The sequence below is a fragment of the Zalophus californianus genome, chromosome 13 (assembly GCF_009762305.2).
Source record: "Zalophus californianus isolate mZalCal1 chromosome 13, mZalCal1.pri.v2, whole genome shotgun sequence".
Lineage (NCBI taxonomy): Eukaryota > Metazoa > Chordata > Mammalia > Carnivora > Otariidae > Zalophus > Zalophus californianus.
In genome coordinates, this window is record NC_045607.1 from 50,184,441 (window position 1) to 50,204,719 (window position 20,279).

At 44.0% G+C, this 20,279-nt stretch overlaps 1 protein-coding gene across 7 annotated transcripts; it reads left to right on the plus strand.

Moving 5' to 3' along the window:
- Window positions 1-324: 324 nt before the first annotated feature.
- Window positions 325-17,921, plus strand: PLIN2 (perilipin 2). Of its 7 annotated transcripts, none has more exons than XM_027614905.2 (9): window positions 325-781; window positions 1,944-1,995; window positions 2,074-2,275; window positions 3,890-3,972; window positions 4,947-5,232; window positions 6,044-6,225; window positions 7,320-7,454; window positions 8,603-8,893; window positions 17,516-17,921. In XM_027614905.2, exons 2-9 carry the CDS (start codon window positions 1,966-1,968, stop codon window positions 17,654-17,656), a joined length of 1,350 nt encoding a protein of 449 aa, XP_027470706.1. In that variant the 5' UTR covers window positions 325-781; window positions 1,944-1,965; the 3' UTR covers window positions 17,657-17,921. The 7 variants fall into 7 exon arrangements, with proteins under 7 accessions (XP_027470706.1, XP_027470708.1, XP_027470705.1 ...); XM_027614907.2 differs by having other exon boundaries at window positions 2,080-2,275; XM_027614904.2 differs by having other exon boundaries at window positions 434-777.
- Window positions 17,922-20,279: the final 2,358 nt, after the last annotated feature.

The following is a 20,279-nucleotide window of genomic DNA, read 5'->3' on the forward strand; positions in this document are numbered from 1 at the left end:
ATGCCAGGACTCTGGGATCGTGACCTGAGCCGAAGGCAGCCGCTTAACCGACTGAGCCACCCAGGCGCCCCATTTCCCTGCATTTTAAAGGCGAAAAAACTGGAACTCAAATGTTGGCGATTCAACTTCCTACCTCTCTTCCTTTAAAAAGCACATCCTACAATTAAAAAAAAAAAGCCACCTTGCATAATCAGCATAGAAGGCTATCATCCTGGAGTGGTTGGGGCTTAAGTGTAGCTCAGAAAAAAAGAGGGGGACCAACCGCGGTATTCCAAGTCCCTTTTTGGACACTGCGACTCAGCTTTAAATTAGAAATACATTCGAAGGGCTGACTTTAAAGACAGAAGGGCAACAAAACAAGCTCTACCGGCCCGTCATCGGGTTAAAATTTTACAAAACTTCAGAAGTGATTAACGTGCTAAAAATAAGTCTAGGAGCCAGGGTTTCCATTTTAAAGACAGTTCTATTCCGAGGACCGACGGGAATCAACAGGTTACCGGTTACTGGTGCGCGCGACTCCGCCGACGCCTTTGGCAAAACCCCGGAGCCGGGCTGCGCGCCGGCCGTCTCCGCCACTGGCCTCCCTGCCCCTCGGCCCCTCTCCCCTGCAGGGCGCCCATCCCGGGCGGGGCCTGGGGCAGGTCCGCGGCCCGGGCCGCCGGTCACGTGCTGCGGAGGCGCGGGGGCGGGCGGGGTATATAGGCCGGTCGCCCGCGCCCCCACTTTGAACGCCGCTCGGATCTCGCCGGATCGTGGTCTCTGCGCTGCTGTGGGTCGGTAGGTGCGCGCCCCGCTCCGTGCGCCGCGCGCTGGCGCGGGGGGCGGCCCGCGGCCCGCGGGGCTCCAGGCTGGAACACGGCGGTCCCGGAGCCTGCCCGCCTTGCCGCCTCAGGGCGGTTTCCGGGTCGGGGCTGGGAAGGGGCGGTCTCCCGGGCCTGTGCTGTCCGCCTTTGCTTTCGGCTTTGGAGGCTCTTCTGCCCGCAGCTGCAGTGCAGGTGGAGCTTCTGGGCTTGGGTGCGGGGTAACAGTTTCCATTTGTCCCGCGAGTACATTACTGAAAAGGAAATGCGCTAGCAAATTATGGGGTTCCAGCGACAGCGAGGCTGTGGCTACTGGCGCCTGACTTGCGTCCTAAGAAGGGCTCTTACTCATTTCCTGTAGCACTGGGACCCTCGGCGGCCGGAGGGTGAGCTGCCTGGCTCTAAAGTGGCGGACAGCGGGCTGTGCAGGTTCTTCCTTCCCAGTCTGCGGCTTAGCAGTAAAGGCAGTTTTATGTGCGTGTATACGGGTCGTTGGAGGCACTAAATTTCCACTGAAAAACCTCCTGGGATGTTTCTCGATTCCTCGGAACTGTTGCTTAGTTTCCCCTAGACGAGTTGCAGCCCTTTCCCCAAGGAAGGAATAAATCCCTCCAAAGTGTTTCCACTTGATAGTCCTGTCAAAAATGTCTTCTACTTGAGATCTCTCTTTCTCTTTCTCTCTCTCTTTTTTTTTCCAGATTTTTATTTTTAAGTAATTTCTACACCCAACATGGGGCTTGAACTCACAACCCCCAGATCGAGTCTCCTGCTCTACTGTCTGAGCCAGCCAGGCGCCCCTCTCTTTAATTTTATAATGTGGATTTTAACTTGGTTCCAATGTTTTGTGAACAGATGTTCCTCTTTGAAAGGCGGTGGACAAACAAGACCAACATCTCGACAATGCGACGTCTTTGCTTTTATCCCCCACAGACCCTCTTTTCTATTGGAACTTTACCCATAATTTCTGAAAGCCGGCCTCAGAACATATTTGCCCAGGGCAGAGCTCAGAGCTAGAGGGTGGGGAGAAGTGCAGAAGACTACCTCATCTTGAATTTTTCTCTTCTTGAAATTCTCATTTATTTGGGTGAGGAGTGAATCTGAGAGTCTCATCCTGGTGTCCTGAAATCAGTTTCTCTTCCACAGATTTCTTTCTCCAAGAAGAAAAATGGCATCTGTTGCAGTTGATCCACAACCGGTATGAATTTTAAATACGGTTTCTTGATCCCTTTCCCTCTCCATCTGTTTTGAAGGAGTTAACACTTGCCCTGCTTAGTTGCAGAGTGTGGTGACTCGGGTAGTCAACCTACCATTGGTGAGCTCCACGTACGACCTCATGTCCTCGGCTTACATCAGTACAAAGGATCAGTATCCATGCTTGAAGTCTGTGTGCGAGATGGCAGAGAAGGGTGTGAAGACCATCACTTCCGTGGCTGTGACGAGTGCTCTGCCCATCATCCAGAAGCTGGAACCACAGAGTGAGTTCTGATTTCTTCCTCAAGATTCAGTCCAAGGGATTGGGCAGGGGTGAGCCAGGAACTGTCTGGAATATGTGAACCCTAGCCTTATGCTCTGAGCACTTAGAGGCACATCAGAGAATCCTTAGCCCTTCTTGAGGCACCTGCTGCCTGTACTTAGAAACCGCCACGTGGCCCCCATTGTTGGTTTTTTTTTTTTTAAGATTTATTTATTTATTTGACAGAGAGAGACAGCGAGAGAGGGAACACACACAGGGGGATTGGGAGAGGGAGAAGCAGGCTTCCCGCCGAGCAGGGAGCCTGATGCGGGGCTCGATCCCAGGACCCCGGGATCACGACCTGAGCCGAAGGCAGACGCTTAACGACTGAGCCACCCAGGTGCCCTTCATGACCTATTTTCAAAAGTAACATCTTTGAGGGACACCTGAGTGGCTCATTTGTTTAAGTGACTGCCTTTGGCTCAGGTCATGATCCTGGAGTCCCGGGATCGAGTCCTTGCTCAGCAAGGGGAGTCTGCTTCTCCCTCTGACCCTTCCCCCTCTCATGCTCTCTCTTTCTCTCATTCTCTCTTAAAGTCTTAAAAAAAAAAAAAGTAACATCTTTGAGATGTAATTAACACACCATACAGTTCACCCACTTAAAATGTACAATTAAGTGGTTTTTGGTATATTCACAGAGTTGTGCAAGTATCTTTACAACCGATTTTAGAAACTTTTCATCACCTCGGAAAGGAACCTCATACCAGTTTCTGTTTAAGATGACGAAAAAGTTCAGGAAATAATAGGGTGATAATTGCACATCATTGTGAATGAACTTAATGCCACTGAATTATGCATTTTATATACCTAGGAGTGGGATTGCTGAGTCTTCTAAGAACCATGTAAGCTTTTGAGGCACTGCCAGACTGTTTTCCAAAGCAGCTGCACCATTTTACATTCCTCCCAGCAGCGTATGAAGGGTCCCATGTCTTCATGTTATTAACTGCTTTTGAGTAAAGGTTTAAATTATTCCTCTAAATGGTTAGATCGTGGACTTTCAGGACTATAAGGAACTTTCAGAGACCGGTTTTCCACCTCTGCTCCTTCCCAGATGAACTTGGTATTAGCGCTTGGGTCGGTCATCATTGGAAGGGAAGCTTAGACTAAAAACTGGGCTTGCTGGGCAGATCCAGGGTGCTGTTAGCATACTGTTTGCTGGTGACAAACCAAAATACGCTGCTACTTACTGGATTAAATGTAGGTAGGGATTAAACTGGAGTGGAAATGCTAATTTTGAGAGTTTTCGGTTACCTTACTCCTGGAATGATGGTTCAGGTGAAGCTTGGCTTCTCTTGGCATTAACCTTAGATATCAGTTGATGAAGAAGAAGCTGCCTAGCCAGCTTCCTACCTGGCTTGTCACAGCCTCGCTGCTCCCTCCCACCCCCTTATTTCCCTGTCAGTAGAAGACAGTTCCCAGCAACCTGCTGCTGAGCTCGAAACACTAGGCAATGCATTGTGTAGTAAATGAAGATCAACATTCTTGCTATTCTTTAAGGCCAAAGGTTCAAGGTCTAATGTAGTATGTATTCAGTCGTATCTGCACTTAACATTTTCCCCGTTTGTGGTTCTTCTAGTTGCAGTTGCCAATACCTATGCTTGTAAGGGGCTAGACAGGATTGAGGAGAAACTGCCTATTCTGAATCAGCCAACAAACCAGGTGAGCTTGGGCAAAGTGCTAAGGCTTGCCACCGCACATGTCTTCATGTTCTGTTTGGCACAGGCTGTGCATATCATAAACAGGAACTATTCTCTCCTCCTGGACGTATTTTTGAAAGGCCACTCCCTTATTTGCTGTATTATCGTCAGGTCTTGTTTAAGACGCAGAGATGAACTAGCCACTTTTGGGCTATAATGCTTATGGTCTGATCTTTATTTGTGGTTTTGCCTCTGTAGATGATATCGCTGTCACAGATAGCCGATTCCCATGTGGCATTAGAGAAATGTAGACGTGGTGTTTAGATCTTTTCTCACTTGGTATCTGAGAGCACATCCAGTAGGAGGGAGAATAACCTCTCTGCCCCTGTGTTGGCCTTGTGGGGCTGAGTGCATCGGGCCAGGTGGGCATGGTACCTCTGTCTCTGCTTATCGGCATGCGTGAGCTATTCTCACTATAAGCCTGTCAGCATGGAAAATGCCATTCTTTTCTTTTTTTTAAGATTTTATTTATTTATGAGAGAGAGAGAGAGACAGCATGAGAGGGCATAGGGTCAGAGGGAGAAGCAGGCTCCCCGCCGAGCCAGCAGCCCGATGTGGGATTCAGTCCCAGGACTCTGGGATCAGGACCTGAGCCGAAAGCAGTCGCTTAACCAAGTGAGCCACCCATGCGCCCTACCATTCTTTTCTACAGTACTCCTTGTGCCTTATTACACATTCACCTGGTTTAAAAAAATGCTTCAACAAATTTTACATCATTTTACCTCATTTGCTCCTTCAACAACCATTGAGTGGTGGCAGATAGGGCAGATAAGCTGCTAAGGAAATTGAGGCTTATCAACTCTTAGTGATTTGCCTAAGACCTAAAGCTAGAGCAGGACAGGGCCAGATTGCTTCCTTAGCACTTCAGCGAGGCTGCCTTAGTTAACACTTAGTCTATACTGCTCTCAACCAAGCAGTGTGTTTTTCTATTTGTAGGTTGTTGCCAATGCCAGAGGCGCTGTGACTGGGGCAAAAGATGCTGTGACAACTGCTGTGACTGGGGCCAAGGATTCCATGGCCAGCACCATCACTGGGATGATGGACAAGACCAAAGGAGCGGTGACTGGCAGTGTGGAGAGGACCAAGTCTGTGGTCAATGGCAGCATTAACACAGTCTTGGGAAGTCGGATGATACAGCTGGTGAGCAACGGAGTAGAAAATGCGCTCACCAGATCAGAGTTGCTGGTGGACCAGTACCTCCCTCTCACGGAGAAAGAACTAGGTAATTTGGGGCACCTGGGTGACTCAGTCGGTTAGGCGTCCACCTTCAGCTTGGGTTGTGATCTTGGGGTCCTGGGATCCAGCCCCACGCCAGGCTCCCTGCTTGGCAGGGAGTCTGCCTCTCCCACTCCCTCTGTGATCTCGCTCTCGCTCTCTCTCAGATAAGTAAATCAAATCTTTTTTTTTTTTTTTTTTTAAGAACTAGGTACTTGGATTTTTGTCTTGAACAAAAATTTTGATTTTTTTTGTTTGCCTGTTTGATTCTGAGTTAGAGTTGCCCAGCCATCAGTGGTGCAACGTTTCTGTCATGCCGAAACACCCTTCGTGCCTGCTCGTAGTCAGTCTCCCTGTCCTTTACCGGGCAACCACTAATCTTTCTATCTCTGTAGACTTTCTCCTAAAGCAATCTTAAGTTTCACATTGAATTCTGCATAGTAAGTTTGGAAACCTTGGGGAGAAATGAACCCAGACAAATTTTCTATAAATACATTGTCTTTATTGGGCTGCTTTACAGAAAGTCGTTAGACATTCAGTGCCTACTGTGTGCCAAATCCTGTGTTGCCCAAGAAGCTCACTCTAACGGATTGAGACCTGTGTAGATCAAAAATGTCAGACGCAGTGATATGTATGCATGTATGCGTTGGGTGGTCAAGCTCAGCAGCAGGCAGGAGCTGTCTTGGGGAAATGAGAGCATAATTGCTAGGTGGGTGGGGAGAATCGACCCGGTAAGATCCAGGTTGGAGGCCAGGCCTCATCAGTTCTAGCTGGGATCCTTTATGTTTTTTGGTCCCTTTTTTTTTTTCTAATTTCAGAAAAAGAAGCAAAAAAAGTTGAAGGGTTTGATATGGTTCAGAAGCCAAGTTACTATGTTAGACTGGGATCCCTGTCTACCAAGCTCCGCTCACGTGCCTACCAGCAGGCTCTCAGCAGGGTTAAAGAAGCCAAGCAAAAAAGCCAAGAGACCATTTCTCAGCTCCATTCCACTGTTAATCTGGTGAGTAAAACTTCATTTAAAGGTAGCTAAAGTGAGTTCATTTATCTCAAGGGCTGAGAGTAAATGTAGTCATGAAATCCAAGAATTTTAATCGTAATGAAAAACCCAGTAGAGAAATGGGTAAAGAGTATATAAACAACTCACAGAAGAGCAAGTACAGATAGCTGAACCCTAGAAAGCAATGTTAATCTCACTGTGAGGGGCCTAATTACAGATGCTTCTCTTGGCCTCTCACACTGGCAAAGCTTGATGGCTTGATGCTGTGGGTAATGAGGTAGGGAACGAGGTATGCATGTACTTGTGCACTTCTGTGGGATACAGTGACGGTTCTGGGCAAATTACAAACACTTCTATGCCTTCAACTGTTTTATTTTTGGAAATGTTTCTTATCCACACTTAAAGAAGTTCAGAGTTGCAAAACCCTATAAGCAATGCCTGTCAGGTAATAGGAGGCTAAATTGGTACATCATAAAAGAGCTATTGTGTAGCCATTGAAGCTGCCAAGTTACAGAATAGTATGTATTGTACTGCCATTAGAAACTGGTTTCTTCTTGGAAGGGGAAAGACAGCTGGCAACAGAGAAAAGGAGGTTTTATTTATTTATTTAATTTTTTAAAAAGATTTTATTTATTTATTCATGAGAGAAAGAGAGGCAGAGAGAGAAGCAGGCTCCCAAGGAGCAGGGAGCCCGATGCGGGACTCGATCCCAGGACCCTGGGATCATGACCTGAGCTGAAGGCAGACGCTTAACCATCTGAGCCACCCAGGTGCCCGAAAAGGAGGTTTTAATTCCGTTTCCTTTTGTCATTTTATCTTTTGTGAATATACGTATTAAATTTGAGTTGCCTTACGTGTGCTAAACTGGAGGTAAAGTTGGAGTCTGTGGTTTAATAGTTAAGTAGAGGCAGTAAAGAACCACGATTACTTGGCTGATATACAAAAAACAGTAACAACATGGATAGCAGGGGTCTCTCCTTAAACTCTCATGGAAATTCTTGTTTTTTATATTGCCTGACTGATATCCTAGCTCTGAGAACAGGCTAACTTGAATGTCTGACTGGTTTGTTCCTTTGTGTGATTCCAATGTGTTCTAGATTGAATTTGCCAGGAAGAATGTGCATAGTGCCAACCAGAAAATTCAAGGTGCTCAGGATAAGTTCTATCTCTCCTGGGTGGAGTGGAAGAGAACCGTCGGCTATGATGATACAGATGAGTCCCACTGTGCTGAGGTAAGACATTGGGGACGGAGTCCTCCCCTATAATTTCTGAGGATGTTCTTACCAAATTTTTCATTTCCATTTTCCCATTATTCCTCAGAATACTCTTCTCTATCAAAAGTTTGAACAGTACTGTGTACCTAGGTTAAGTGACAGGAAACCAAAACGTGCAGACACATGTGTTGCCAGTACGTGTGGCAGTAATAACCTACAGACACACATATGGCCCGTAACAATACTACTAAGTGAGAAACGTGGGCCTTGCCCTCCTACTGGCTACAGGTCGGACTAACAGGGGATATAAGCATTTGTACCGCTTTTTGGCAGCATCAATACACTTGCCATGAGAATACATAGGAAAGGAACCCAACTCAGCCTTAGAGTAAGGATGGGTGAGTCAGATGATGTCCTGGGAGAGCTCCGTGCTAAGCTGAGATCTACGGGGTGAATAAACTAGGTGAAAGGGCACTAACGTTCCAGACAGAACAGTAGCATGCTGTGGTCTTAGGAGGTGGTTCTTCGGGTTCCAACAGCTAGTATGCATATCCCTGAGAAGTGCGTAATACTGCTCTCCTTAGGGTTCTTAAGAGGATTTTTTTTTTTTTTTAAGAGTTTATTTATTTATTTGACAGAGAGACACAGTGAGAGAGGGAACACAAGCAGGGGGAGTGGGAGAGGGAGAAGCAGGCTGCTTGCAGAGCGGGGAGCCCGATGTGAGCTCAATCCCGGGACCCTGGGATCATGACCTGAGCCGAAGGCAGATGCCCAACGACTGAGCCACCCAGGTGCCCCAAGAGGATTTTTATTTATTTTTTTATTAAAAACAATTTTTTTTAAAGATTTCATTTATTTATTTATTTGACAGAGGGAGACACACAGAGAGAGGGAACACAAGCAGGGGGAGTGGGAGAGGGAGAAGCAGGCTTCCTGCCGAGCAGGGAGCCCGATGTGGGGCTTGATCCCAGGACCCTGGGATCATGACCTGAGCCGAAGGCAGATGCCCAACGACTGAGCCACCCAGGCACCCCCACAAGAGGATTTTTAAAGGTCAAAGAATCCACATACGTGTTAGACACATAACCGGTTTACTGTAATTGAACTGATTTGTTAAATAGCACTGTTGGATCCATGGCTAATTTTTCAACTCGTTCTGTTTTTAGCACATTGAGTCACGTACTCTTGCTATTGCACGCAGCCTGACTCAGCAGCTCCAGACCAGGTGCCACAGCCTGCTGTCCGATGTCCAGGGGTTACCACAGAACATCCAAGATCAGGCCAGTCACCTGGGGGTGATGGCTGGTGACATCTACTCAGTGTTCCGCAATGCTGCCTCCTTCAAGGAAGTGTCCGACGGCCTCCTCACTTCCAGCAAGGGGCAGCTGCAGAAAATGAAGGAATCTTTAGATGATGTGATGGATTATCTTGTTAACAACACGCCTCTCAACTGGCTGGTAGGTCCCTTTTACCCACAGCTGACTGAGTCTCAGAATGCTCAGGACCAAGGTGCACAGAAGGACACAAGTAGTCTGGAGGCCCAGCAGGCTGAGAACAGAACCTGCTAGAGCTGTCCTTGTCACCAGTACGGGGTGTGGCCAGCCGGAGGAGACTCTCTGTGATGTTGAAATTAACTTGCTAGACAACTCTGAATTGGGGAAGCAGCTAGCTAGAGAAAAGGTCCTCAGTTGTGGTCAGTTCTAACTGGATTAAGAGCTTTACGATGTTTGGCATTAGCAGATGAGTTCTGCTGTTTCCCTGGCTGGTAAGAAAAGAATGCTAGGTTGGTCAGAGCCTGGCCAGGACTCCCAGAAAGTTTCCCTGCATTTATGGTGTTATCCATTGTTACCATTGTTGCTGTTCGTTTGTCTTGAATAAAAAACAATTTCCTGTGGGCTGTGGTGTGGGCTGCTGTCTGCTCCCATTTGGTCCTGTCACTGGTTGGTCGCACAGAGCATGCCTGTACAACTTTTTTTTTTTCATGAAGGAGTGCGTCCTATGAATTCAATAAAATTCACTGCAGGATAGATCAACTTTATGCTGTGTGTTCCATGTGCTTTTGTGTGTTGCTTTCATAGAGCTGCTTGGCTTGCATGACAGGGTTATTAATACACATAACATGAATTCCAACTGGCCCTCTGGGTGATTTGGCAGAGCAATAGCATTGGAAGGCTAGTGCTGAGAATGGAGTGTTTGATAACACGTTTTCATAAAGCTAATGTGCATACAGGAATTTTTACGAGGTGGCAGTTACTGCCTTTATCTCCCCATTTATTTTTTTTTAATTTTTAAAAAAGATTCTGTTTGAGAGAGCACGAGCGGGGTGAGGGTCAGAGGGAGAAGCAGACTCCCTGCTGAGCAGGGAGGCCAATGTGGGACTCGATCCCAGGACCCTGGGATCATGACCTGAGCCGAAGGCAGATGCTTAACTACCCAAGCCACCCAGGTGCCCTTTTCATCTCTCCATTTACTCAACCTCTTTTTTTTTTAAGATTTTATTTATTTGACAGAAAGACAGCCAGAGAGAGGGAACACAAGCAGGGGCAGTGGGAGAGGGAGAAGCAGGCTTCCCATGGAGCAGGGAGCCTGATGTGGGGCTCAATCCCAGGACCCCGGGATCATGACCTGAGCTGAAGGCAGACACTTAACAACTGAGCCACCCAGGCGCCCCACCATTTACTCAACCTCTTGAGAGGGGGTTTTAAGCCAGTAGAAGGCTGCTCATGGCTGACTGCCTTGCTGAATGGGAATCAAAACTGGAAGGAAGCAAGTGATACATGATAGAACTCCTAACATCAGTTTCCTGTAAAGGCGACAGGCCTTTCTTGCTAAAGGGCTGTTGAAAGTGTGAGCCCTGAACTGCGACTAGCCAGTGTCCATTCTCAGCTGGACTTGACTTGCTGTGTTGTCACTTTGGGAGAAAGTCACACTAGTTGGTGAGATACCTTTAGAAGACCAGGTGAGAGTAATTAGAAATAGACTTTGGACCCTCTGTAGGAAAAGCTTCTTAACTTCCTCCCTAGGGTGAGTTCAGACTTCAGCCCCTCAATGTTGGTCAACTCGGGAGGAAATTCCACAAATCTTAGGACAAAACTGCAGTGTGCCGAACTGTTCGAAAAACAACTTAGAACTTGTAAAGTAGAGCTGCATGCTTCTGCCCGTTCCTGCTAAATTAAGGTTAGCAAGGCTGCCCTACGGCAGAACTGAAGTCTAAGATCTGTCCCCCCCCTTTCTACCCAGCTTCCCCCTTTCTCCCCAAGAAAACAAGCAGCATATAACTACACCGTTGATGTGAGACCTATCAAAGCTTATGAAGTTACAGAACTAAATTTTTCCCCTTTAACTCCAGGAATCAGCAAACAGATGGAAGGGACTGAGATGCTTGAAGCCAGGGGGCATCTGGTTTCTGGGAAGGTGGACTGCCACTATTCGTGGGCTTCTAGGGTGGAACCTATCCATTCACACGCCTGTCTGTTCCCAGTAACTGGCGTTTTCTAGATCAACTGCCTCTTAAAAACTTTATTCCTTAAAATTTTTTTTAAATTTCTGAATCCAAGTTGAACATGGCCTTGCCCCTCTGCCTCAAAACTGCAAGGCTCGTATCTTGTGCTTTATTTTAATTGGTTGGAAAATTACATACCCTAGCCTGTACATACTTACTTAATCCTGAACAAACTTCAGTTTCCCCATCGTTGTAGTGCCAACTGAATTGCTTAAGAAAATGAGACCATTCTCAAAGCTATTCTTTATGAGCCAGACAGACTATAAAGACTACTCTTAGCTTCCAGAAGAACACCACTAGCCCTCGTTTTTTTGCCACGAGCTATGTGCACTTGTGGTTTAATCTGTCCTTGTGTCTTGAGTCTGTGCCTACGTGCATTCCATTCTGTTGTCAACATCAACATGTCTCAAAATTGTGTTCTTGCTTCTTACAGCTTTATTGTTGCATAAACCGGCAGTTTCGGTTTAACAGACTTTCTCCCAAGGAGAGGAATTTTTGTGAGGAAAAAAAGCTGACTAAACACAGTAACTATGGAGGGTTTTTAAACATTTGGCTGCATGAAGGCTGGCATGGCATGCTTGAGTGTTCAAAGATAATTTTTTCTTTCCATGCAATAATAATAACATGGACTCCAGTTAGTTCTGGGTAAAAAAATCAAAGGAACATGGTGTACTAGCCATTAATCCCTTAGCCTTAGCTTTCTCATCTGTAATGTAAAATTAGTGATGCTTTCACAGATGGAAGTGAAGTGTTTGAGGATGGGATGTCTTTTTCTGTTTTGCACTTAGAGGCATGGGGACACCGTCTGTGGGGCAGTGACATAAAGTATCTTTAACTTGCCAGTCCAGGTGTAAGCACATAATATCAGGTCATGATTAGGGAAATAAATCCACTTTGATAAGGCATTAACAGATACTGAAAAGCTAATGAAGTGAAAAAGAAAAAACTGAAATTTGGTCTATCTGAGCTATCCCTTTTATTTATTTATTTGAAATAGTGAGAGAGAGCGCATGAGCAGGGGGCAGAGGGAGAGGGAGAAGCAGGCTCCCCGCCGAGCAGGGAGCCCGATGCGGGGCTCGATCCCAGCACCCTGGGATCATGACCTGAGCCGAAGGCAGACACTTACCTGACTGAGCCACCCAGGCACCCCTGAGCTATCCTTCTTAGAATACCATTTAGCTCATGGGGCTGGCTGGTGAGAGAAGGAGGAATACAGAGCAGGATAGATACTTGTGCATACATCTTTAAGAAATGAAGTCTAAATGATGCCTGGAAGAGTAGATGTGGGGGTGTGGAAAGGAGGGCCCCTTGCCAGCCTGATCTCCCTGGGCTCTCATGGACTTGGGACTGTGCCAGCTCCATGAGTGACCTAGCATTGAGGTCTGCACAGATGATGGTCTTGTGAGATGTGTAGGTAGCTACATTAAAAAATTATTTAATTCAGTATTTGAGTTTCTAATAGTATAAAGTATGATCTCTGCCCCGAGGAGAATGGAAAGACCAGAAACTTTCCTCAAGAGATGTTTAGCTTAGGGGAAGCTTGCTGATGAATATTCAAGTAATATCCAGGTATAGAACACCACTTGTTCCTCACTCTGGCCCCAGGCTGCTAATTTAAAGATTCCCTACCTTTATTACAAAATTAACCTGCAAAATACTACACTTCAGCATGAAGCAGTATAGGATGGCAGGGCAACAATTTGGGTTTTCAGTTTTATTGACCAAAGCAAAAGAGAATGCTAACTTAGGGGATATTTCCTGTGTGTGTGTGTGTGTGGGGGGGGGGGGGTTCTAATGTCTTCTAGAACTTAAAGTGAGGAAAGTAGTGGACAGTGTTGCTAACTGAGACTTTACAAAAATAATGAAGAGACTAACTGGTATCTTTATGTAGATAATGATGGAGAAATAGTTACCACTTCAATTATGTTTTCATTTCTCTTGGGTGTAGCCATGAGAGTGGAATTGTGAGTGGGTCATATAGTCACTATGTCTAATTGAGGAACTGCCAAACTGTTTTCCACAGTGGCTACAGCATCTTACTTGCCTACCAGCAACGTATGGGGATTCTGATTTCTCCACACTTTCACCAACAGTTGGTGAAGCCAGCCATTTTTTATTTTTTAATTTTTAATTTTATTTATTTATTTGAGAGAGAGAGAGTGAAAGCAGGAGCCGGGTGAGGGGCCAAGGGAGGAGCAGAGTCCCCACCAAGCAGGGAGCCCGAATGCAGACTTGATCCCGGGACTCCAACCATTTAAATAAAAATTTAGCATTAAAAAGAGTAGATGTTGTTTTATCTACTCTACACAGGCTAGGGCACAGGAAAACTCAGGTAAGGAGGTAGCTCAGGCATCTATCAGACCGACTCCATATATAAAATAGTCCTAGTGAACTGTCCGCATGGATAACCTCACATCAGGGCTCGTTCTCCTGTCCTCTCCGTCTGTGCCAGGGATTATCAACTGGAAAGATTGATAAAATGCAGATTCCTGGGTTCCACATCCAGAGAATCTGTTTACTAGGTCTGGTGGTAGTACCAGGCATCTGCACTTTTTAAAAGCATCCCTCAAAAAAAATAAATTAAAAACAAACAAAAAACAACCTAAAAGCATCTCTTAAAAAAAAAAAAAGCATCATCCCTAGTGATTCTACTGCAGGTGGTCTACTGACTACTCTTAAGAGAAGCAAAGGAGGGCGCCTGGGTGGCTCAGTTGGCTAATCGACTGCCTTCGGCTCGAGTCATGATCCTGGAGTCCCGGAATCGAGTCCTGCATCGGGCTCCCTGCTTGGCAGGGAGTCTGTTTCTCCCTCTGACCCTCCCCCCTCTCATGCTCTCTCTCTCAAATAAATAAAATCTTAAAACAAAAGAAAAAGAGAGAAGCAAAGGAAACAGGAAACAAATCACTTTAACCTGAGACAAAAATAGGACTAGGGTTACCTATAGTCCCTTCTCTCCAAATAAGACCCTCAGTGTGGGTTCCATAAAGTGTCCTAAGACCTACTCTTGATTTACCTGCTCAAATGAATGGAATACACAGGAGCTAGCAATGACTAGTTGAATGGTGTGCAATGGATACAAAGAATCACTTTAATTTTGTTGGGATCACTGCCAACCTGCTTCCTATGCTAAGAGTTCTAGCTACTTCCACAGAACTTCTTAGCTAAGGACAAAGCATCGGGGTACTTTCTAGAGGGTGTTTCTACAGCAGGGAAGGGGATGTGCACCAGGAGATAGTACTCAACTGTACCAAACTGTTCAAGTAAAGCAGAACCAGGATGCTCCTGGCTCTCTAGCTTGCAAGCACATCAATAAGCTGCCTATGCAATCTATTATGGATGGTGAGATGTTTCTGCTAAATTAAACCCTCACCAGGGTTTACCTTACGTATTTGCTGTTAGTAGCTAATCGTTACCTCTTGCATGATCCTTTCATAGCCCTATATATCAAATTACTTTTTTCTTTATATCAAATTACTTTTAACAAATTTCAGTTTTTATTTTCACTTCATTAGTGCTTCAATACTTACTCTATTTCAAAATAAATCAATTTTCCCAATTCTGTGTCATGTTTATCAGCACTGCATGCTCACCTTTACCAGCAAGTTATATTCCCACAGATGATGTTTTTATTTATTTTTTAAGATTTATTTATTTATTTTGAGAGAGAGAGAGGGAAAGCACATGCACAAGGTGGGGAGAGGGCGAGGGAGAGAGAATCTCTAACAGACTCCCTGCTGAGCACCAAGCTGACCCTGGGCTCCATCCCAGGACCCTGAGATCATGACTTGAGCTGAAATCAAGAGTCAGACATTTAACTGACTCAGCCACCCAGGTGTGCCAATGTTTTTATTTCTGTAATAGTCTCACCAATCCAGGGCCCCAGGCCACCTGTAGGCCACCTTGAGGCAAATTAGAAAATGGCACCTATCCTCAACATGTGTAGCGCCAAATATGGGAATCAATGAAGTAAGATGAGCAACCTGCAAAAGGTACGCAGGGTCACAGGAATCCTAGCATGGTCACTTGGTTTTCTTGAAAAGGATGTGTTGCTGACTTCCTGTCCTTTCAGGGAGGGACTGTAGTTATCTCATTAATCTCATAGTAAGTATTTGATTCTGAGTTTGGCCTCTATCCCTGAGGGGGCATTCTCTGTAAGAGACTCCTTACACTCCATCAATGATCCAGACTACACTAGTTCATGTCAATGAAAAAGGGATTTATTTTATAGATGTGTGAAATGATTTCTCTTGTGCCACATTTGTAAAAAACCTCGTGTAGATGGCCAGGCACAACCACGACATTTTACATTAAACTCACCATGGAAACTTGGGGGACTGTCACTACCTCTTGGTTGCCCCACCCTCTATTTTATTCACAGCCCCCAAGTAGGTTTTGCTGATAGCCAGGAACTTAATGGAAATTAGACATTCTGGATAATTCTGAATTTATGGAAGGGGAATTATTCATATGGCTCTTCTAAAGCATCTCAGGTACTAGAAGGATTTTTTTTTTATGGTAGTGCTGAAAACTTTTCTTCTAAAATTTTGAGAGTGGCATCACCAACCTTCTGCAAAAAATTCTGCTTTAGGCCAACAGTTACCTAGCCTATAGGTGACTTTGGAGGGTGTGTGTGTGTGTGTGTGTTTGTGTTGGTCTTTAAGGAACTAATGAAAATAAAAGCTACTGTTTCTTGAGCACATTTTACAAGTTAGGCTCCTTCTACATTCATTCTTCATCTGTAACCAAATGAATTAGGTATTTTCCTCACGTGAGAGGTGAGGAACAGGTTGAAAAGAGGTGGTAGGATGGGGATTTAGTTTGCTGTCTACTGATGTCAAAGGGCAAGTATTTTTTCTGTTCTAGCACTTTTTTGTTTTAGGATTTTATTTATTTATTAGAGAGAGAAAAAGAGAGCACAAGCAGGGGGAGTGGCAGGCAGAGAGAGAAGCAGGCTTCCCGCTGAGCAGGGAGCCCGATGTGGGGCTCCATCTCAGGACCCTGGGATCATGACCTGAGCCGAAGGCAGCCATTTACCCGACTGAGCCACCCAGGTGCCCCCCTAGCACTCTCTGATAGGAGAAAGCTGCAGCTTGCCTCCTTGTTTGGGGCCTGAAAATTTCTCTGCCTGAATCTTCTTGTGTTGTAGCTTCCTGTTCTATTATATATTTGTTAAAAACAAATAAAATGATATTGGATGTTAAAACATACAATTAGTAGAGATAGTTCAGAAGAGAGAAAGTCAGCCATATCTTTTAACTAATAAGGCTCAACTTGCAATAGTTGGCTTGTCTGGCTGATGTTCTGAATGAATTTGTAAAAGCATTATTGGCTTTTGTGGATGTCAGGTTGCATTGACTATTTGCAAAGTCAACATCCATAAATAGCTAGAATGCAGTTAGATCTGCCCAAACTGAGAGCCTCAGCAACAAATGGTAGAAGTTTGTAGTCAGACCAGACATTTCTCTGAGCACCTGAATTCGTAGGGAAAAGTACAATAAACAAGATTCCCTCTTATTGTCTGTTTTTCCTCTTGTTTTGTTTTTACTATTTAATTGTGAGATATACACCACATCACATTTACCATTTTAGCCATTCTTAAGTGTACAATTCTGATGTACACATGTTGTGCCATCATTACCACTTAACGTTTCTAGACCTTAATCGTACCAAGCATAAACTCTTACCTATTAAACAATGACTCCTCATTCCTTCCTCCCCCTCTGTCTGTGTTTTGAGGGATTTTTGTTGTTAGTTATTTTGCCTCTATTAGGTGATTAGCTAACCTTTTTCTCTGCTGTCAAGCTTCCAGCCTTCAGTAATTTATTAGGCCTCACTAATTTTCTGCTTCTAATCTGCTGTTGGCTAGGAAACATCACTTAGCTTATCAGATTTTCAGGTAAAGGAAGAGTTAATAGAACTTCTTATCCCTGAAAGCCTTGCCTCTGCAGAGAATACTAGGACTCTGTGATGGCTACTTCAACTATTAAAAGACCTTTTCCTTCCTCAGTTCCTAGACATTTCCCAAAGGGTTTATGTTTGTAAGTCAGACTTATGAGAACAGTGGAGCATTACTTTTTTTAATAGAATAGTAGATTAATAGATGAATAACCAGAAAGGCTTGATATTTTGTATTTTCAAAAAGCTTTCAGGGGTGCCTGGGGGGCTCAGCCATTAAGCGTCTGCCTTCAGCTTGGGTCATGGTCCCAGGGTCTGGGATGGAGCCTCGCATCGGGCTCCCTACTCTGCGGGAAGCCTGCTTCTCCCTCCCCTACTCCCCCTGTTTGTGTTCCCTCTCTTGCTGTATCTCTCTCTTTCAAATAAATAAATACAATCTTAAAAAAAAAAAAAAGCTTTCGTTTGGTAGGTTCCACACTAGTTAGTTTCCTTTCAAAGAGAAGTTTCCCTAGTGCTTTTATAGTATGAGTGAATTGTGGGAATAAGACTATAAACACCTTGTCAGAAAGCACGTCTATGGAGAAAGTAAGTTTCATTCACATGCAGTCGTGTCTCCATGAGCTGGACCTGACAGCGCACTTCATTAGTGTTTGCTTTAATATCCAAGATTCTTCTTTTTCAGGTATTTGATTTCACTGCCATAGACTTGACATCTGAGACTGATGAAATTCCAGATATTATAGCTTTGGAAGAAGAGGATGGATCAGATCACTCACATGCTAATGGCTCTGAGTCCTCTCAGGGCAAAACGCTGAATAACTAACAGGAAAACACTCCTTTTGGCTGAATACACAATTCATGTCACATTAAACTTCATGCTTGCTCATGTGTTTATTCCTGAGGCTTTGGGGATTAATCTCTTGTGGGTTACAATCTTTTTTTTTTTTGGCTACTTGGTCTTAATTGTAACGAAACTCCAATTGGTCTAAACGTTTGTAAGAGATCCTAGTTCTGCAGCATATGTAATTTCATGTAATTCTTCAAAATTTAATCATTGAAATGCCTATAATAAAAATTATGCTGTATAATCTTGAATCAGAATGATTTTTTTTTTAATACTGATGTAGTGGACACTTTTGTTTTGATTTTTGGCCTCCCAGGATGGGGGTGTCTCAGTAGGTCTGCAGGTTAGGTTTTTTTTTTTATTTGTTTGTTTCTCCTAGTCTAGGGGTGGGCATCTGATTGAAAATATGTCAACTAGGAGAAGTATATCACAATGAGTAAAGACTGTGAGTTCTAATCTTGGCTCTGCCACTTACTAGTTGTGTGACTTTAAACAAGTTACTTAATTTCCCTGTACCTCTGCTTCCTCATCTGTAAAACGGGTATAATAGTAGGGTTTGTTATGAAGAATAAACAACATTTGTGAAAAGCTTTGAGCAATGCCTGGCACAGAATAGTGTTAAATAAGTATTAAATAAATTGTAGAAACAATGGTTGACCCAGTAGTTGTGAGCATCCCTAGTGTCCAAATAGTAGTTTTGAAATGCCTTTTCCCACTAAAGAAATTAGGGCTTCTTGGAGAAATGGCTGGTTACAGGTTTGAGGCAGAAAATATACAAGATGATCCTTGAATCTCTTGCTATTCCAGATGACAAGAAAACCAATTTGAAGAGTTTCCCATTGTCTAGAGATAGGACAATTTGAACTTCAATAAGGATAATAATTGCAATAGATTGAACCCCCCTTAAACGTCCAAATATATCATTATGCATATAAACAATTTAATTGGTCACCTTCAGGGGATGACAGCAAACCCTGTTAACTGTTAAATAAAGGGAAAGAATCAACAATTTGTCCTTCTTTATATATATATATAGTAAGATTTTTATTTATTTATTTTGGAGAGGATGCAAGGGGCAGAGAGTGAGACAAAGAGTCCCAAGCAGACTCTACACTGAGTGTGCAGCCCGACACTGAGATCAGACCTGAGCAGAAACCAAGAGTTGGACTCCCAACTGACTATGCCACCCAGGTGCCCTATTTTTCCTTATATCTTTACCACTAGATAAAATAGTAAATGAGGGAAAATTTCTATCATAAAAACATTGCTACTAACAGAAGAAAAAGAAATGGTATCTTGGTCAGTTTGGACTGCTATAATAAATTACCTTAGACTGAGTGATTTACACAACAAACATGTATTTCTCACAGCTCTGGAGGCTGGGAGTTGGCGATCAGGGTGTCAGCCTGGTTGTGTTTTGGTGAAGACCCTTCAAGTTTGCAGAATTCACTTCCCTTTGTATCCTCAAATACAGAGACGAAAGAGCAGAAAGTAAGGAAGCTCTCCTGTGACTCTTGTAAGGGCATTAATCCTGTTCAGGAGGGTTCCACGCTTATGACGTCATCTAATCCTAATTAATTTCCAAAGGCCCCACCTTCTAATACCATCACATTGAGGAGTAGGGTTTCAACATAGGAATTGGGGGGAGGGAGGCACCAATGTTCAGTTCCTAACAAATATTAAATTAAAATTTTGACATTTTGCAATCCCCAGTAAATTAATAGATCTAGGTAGGCATTCAGCATCAATGCCTGTCAATGGCATAAATAAAGCTATGTGCAGCCTGATGAAACAACATACACCAACCATCACCTCGACTTGCCAAAGGGATCATACCTGAATCTCATCAATCCTCTGGATCCAGGTGCTGATTTGAAGGAAATACAGAGGACAGAGACAAAAGAACATGTTGAACTGCAGCAAAGATGCAATCAGTAAAACCCAGACTAAGGGATATTATTCAGGTCAAACAGCCCCAGTTCCTCGATAGAAAAGATGTAAGGAAAAAAAAAAAGGAGTAGGGGAGGATGGAGGAAAGCCTGTATATTAAGTGATATTAGTAAAAAAAAAAACAAATCCGGGAAAGACTGAAAAAAAAAAATGAAGAAGGAGGCAAGGCAAGTGTAAAAAGGGTAAGAATGAAATACAGTGTCTAGAGAAGCATATTTAAGTGGTGAAACTATAAGACAATGCAAAGAAGTGATTACCATAAAAGTGAGAATGGTGGTTCTTTTCTTGGGAAAGGAGTGGTTTCTGGGATGGCTGGAAAAGTTTTATTTCTTGTCCTTGGTGGTAGTTATAAGGGCATTCACCTAGAATAATATATTAAGCTATTTTTAAAAATGTAAATGAGATTGCTGGCATATAAATCTGAGTGGAGTGGCACATGAATTTGCCATTTTCTGAACCTTATTCTCTGGCCTTCGCATTCTTTATTTATGCTACTTAATACCCATTGAATAAAGCCCCCTCAGAGGCAGTTTTGCTGCTTGCAACTAAAGAAACTAATTGATATAAGTGGACTTGGCAAGTTACTATTAGTGGTGAGGTGGGTATAGAAAACTTTTGGGAGAACATTTTTTTTTTAAGATTTTATTTATTC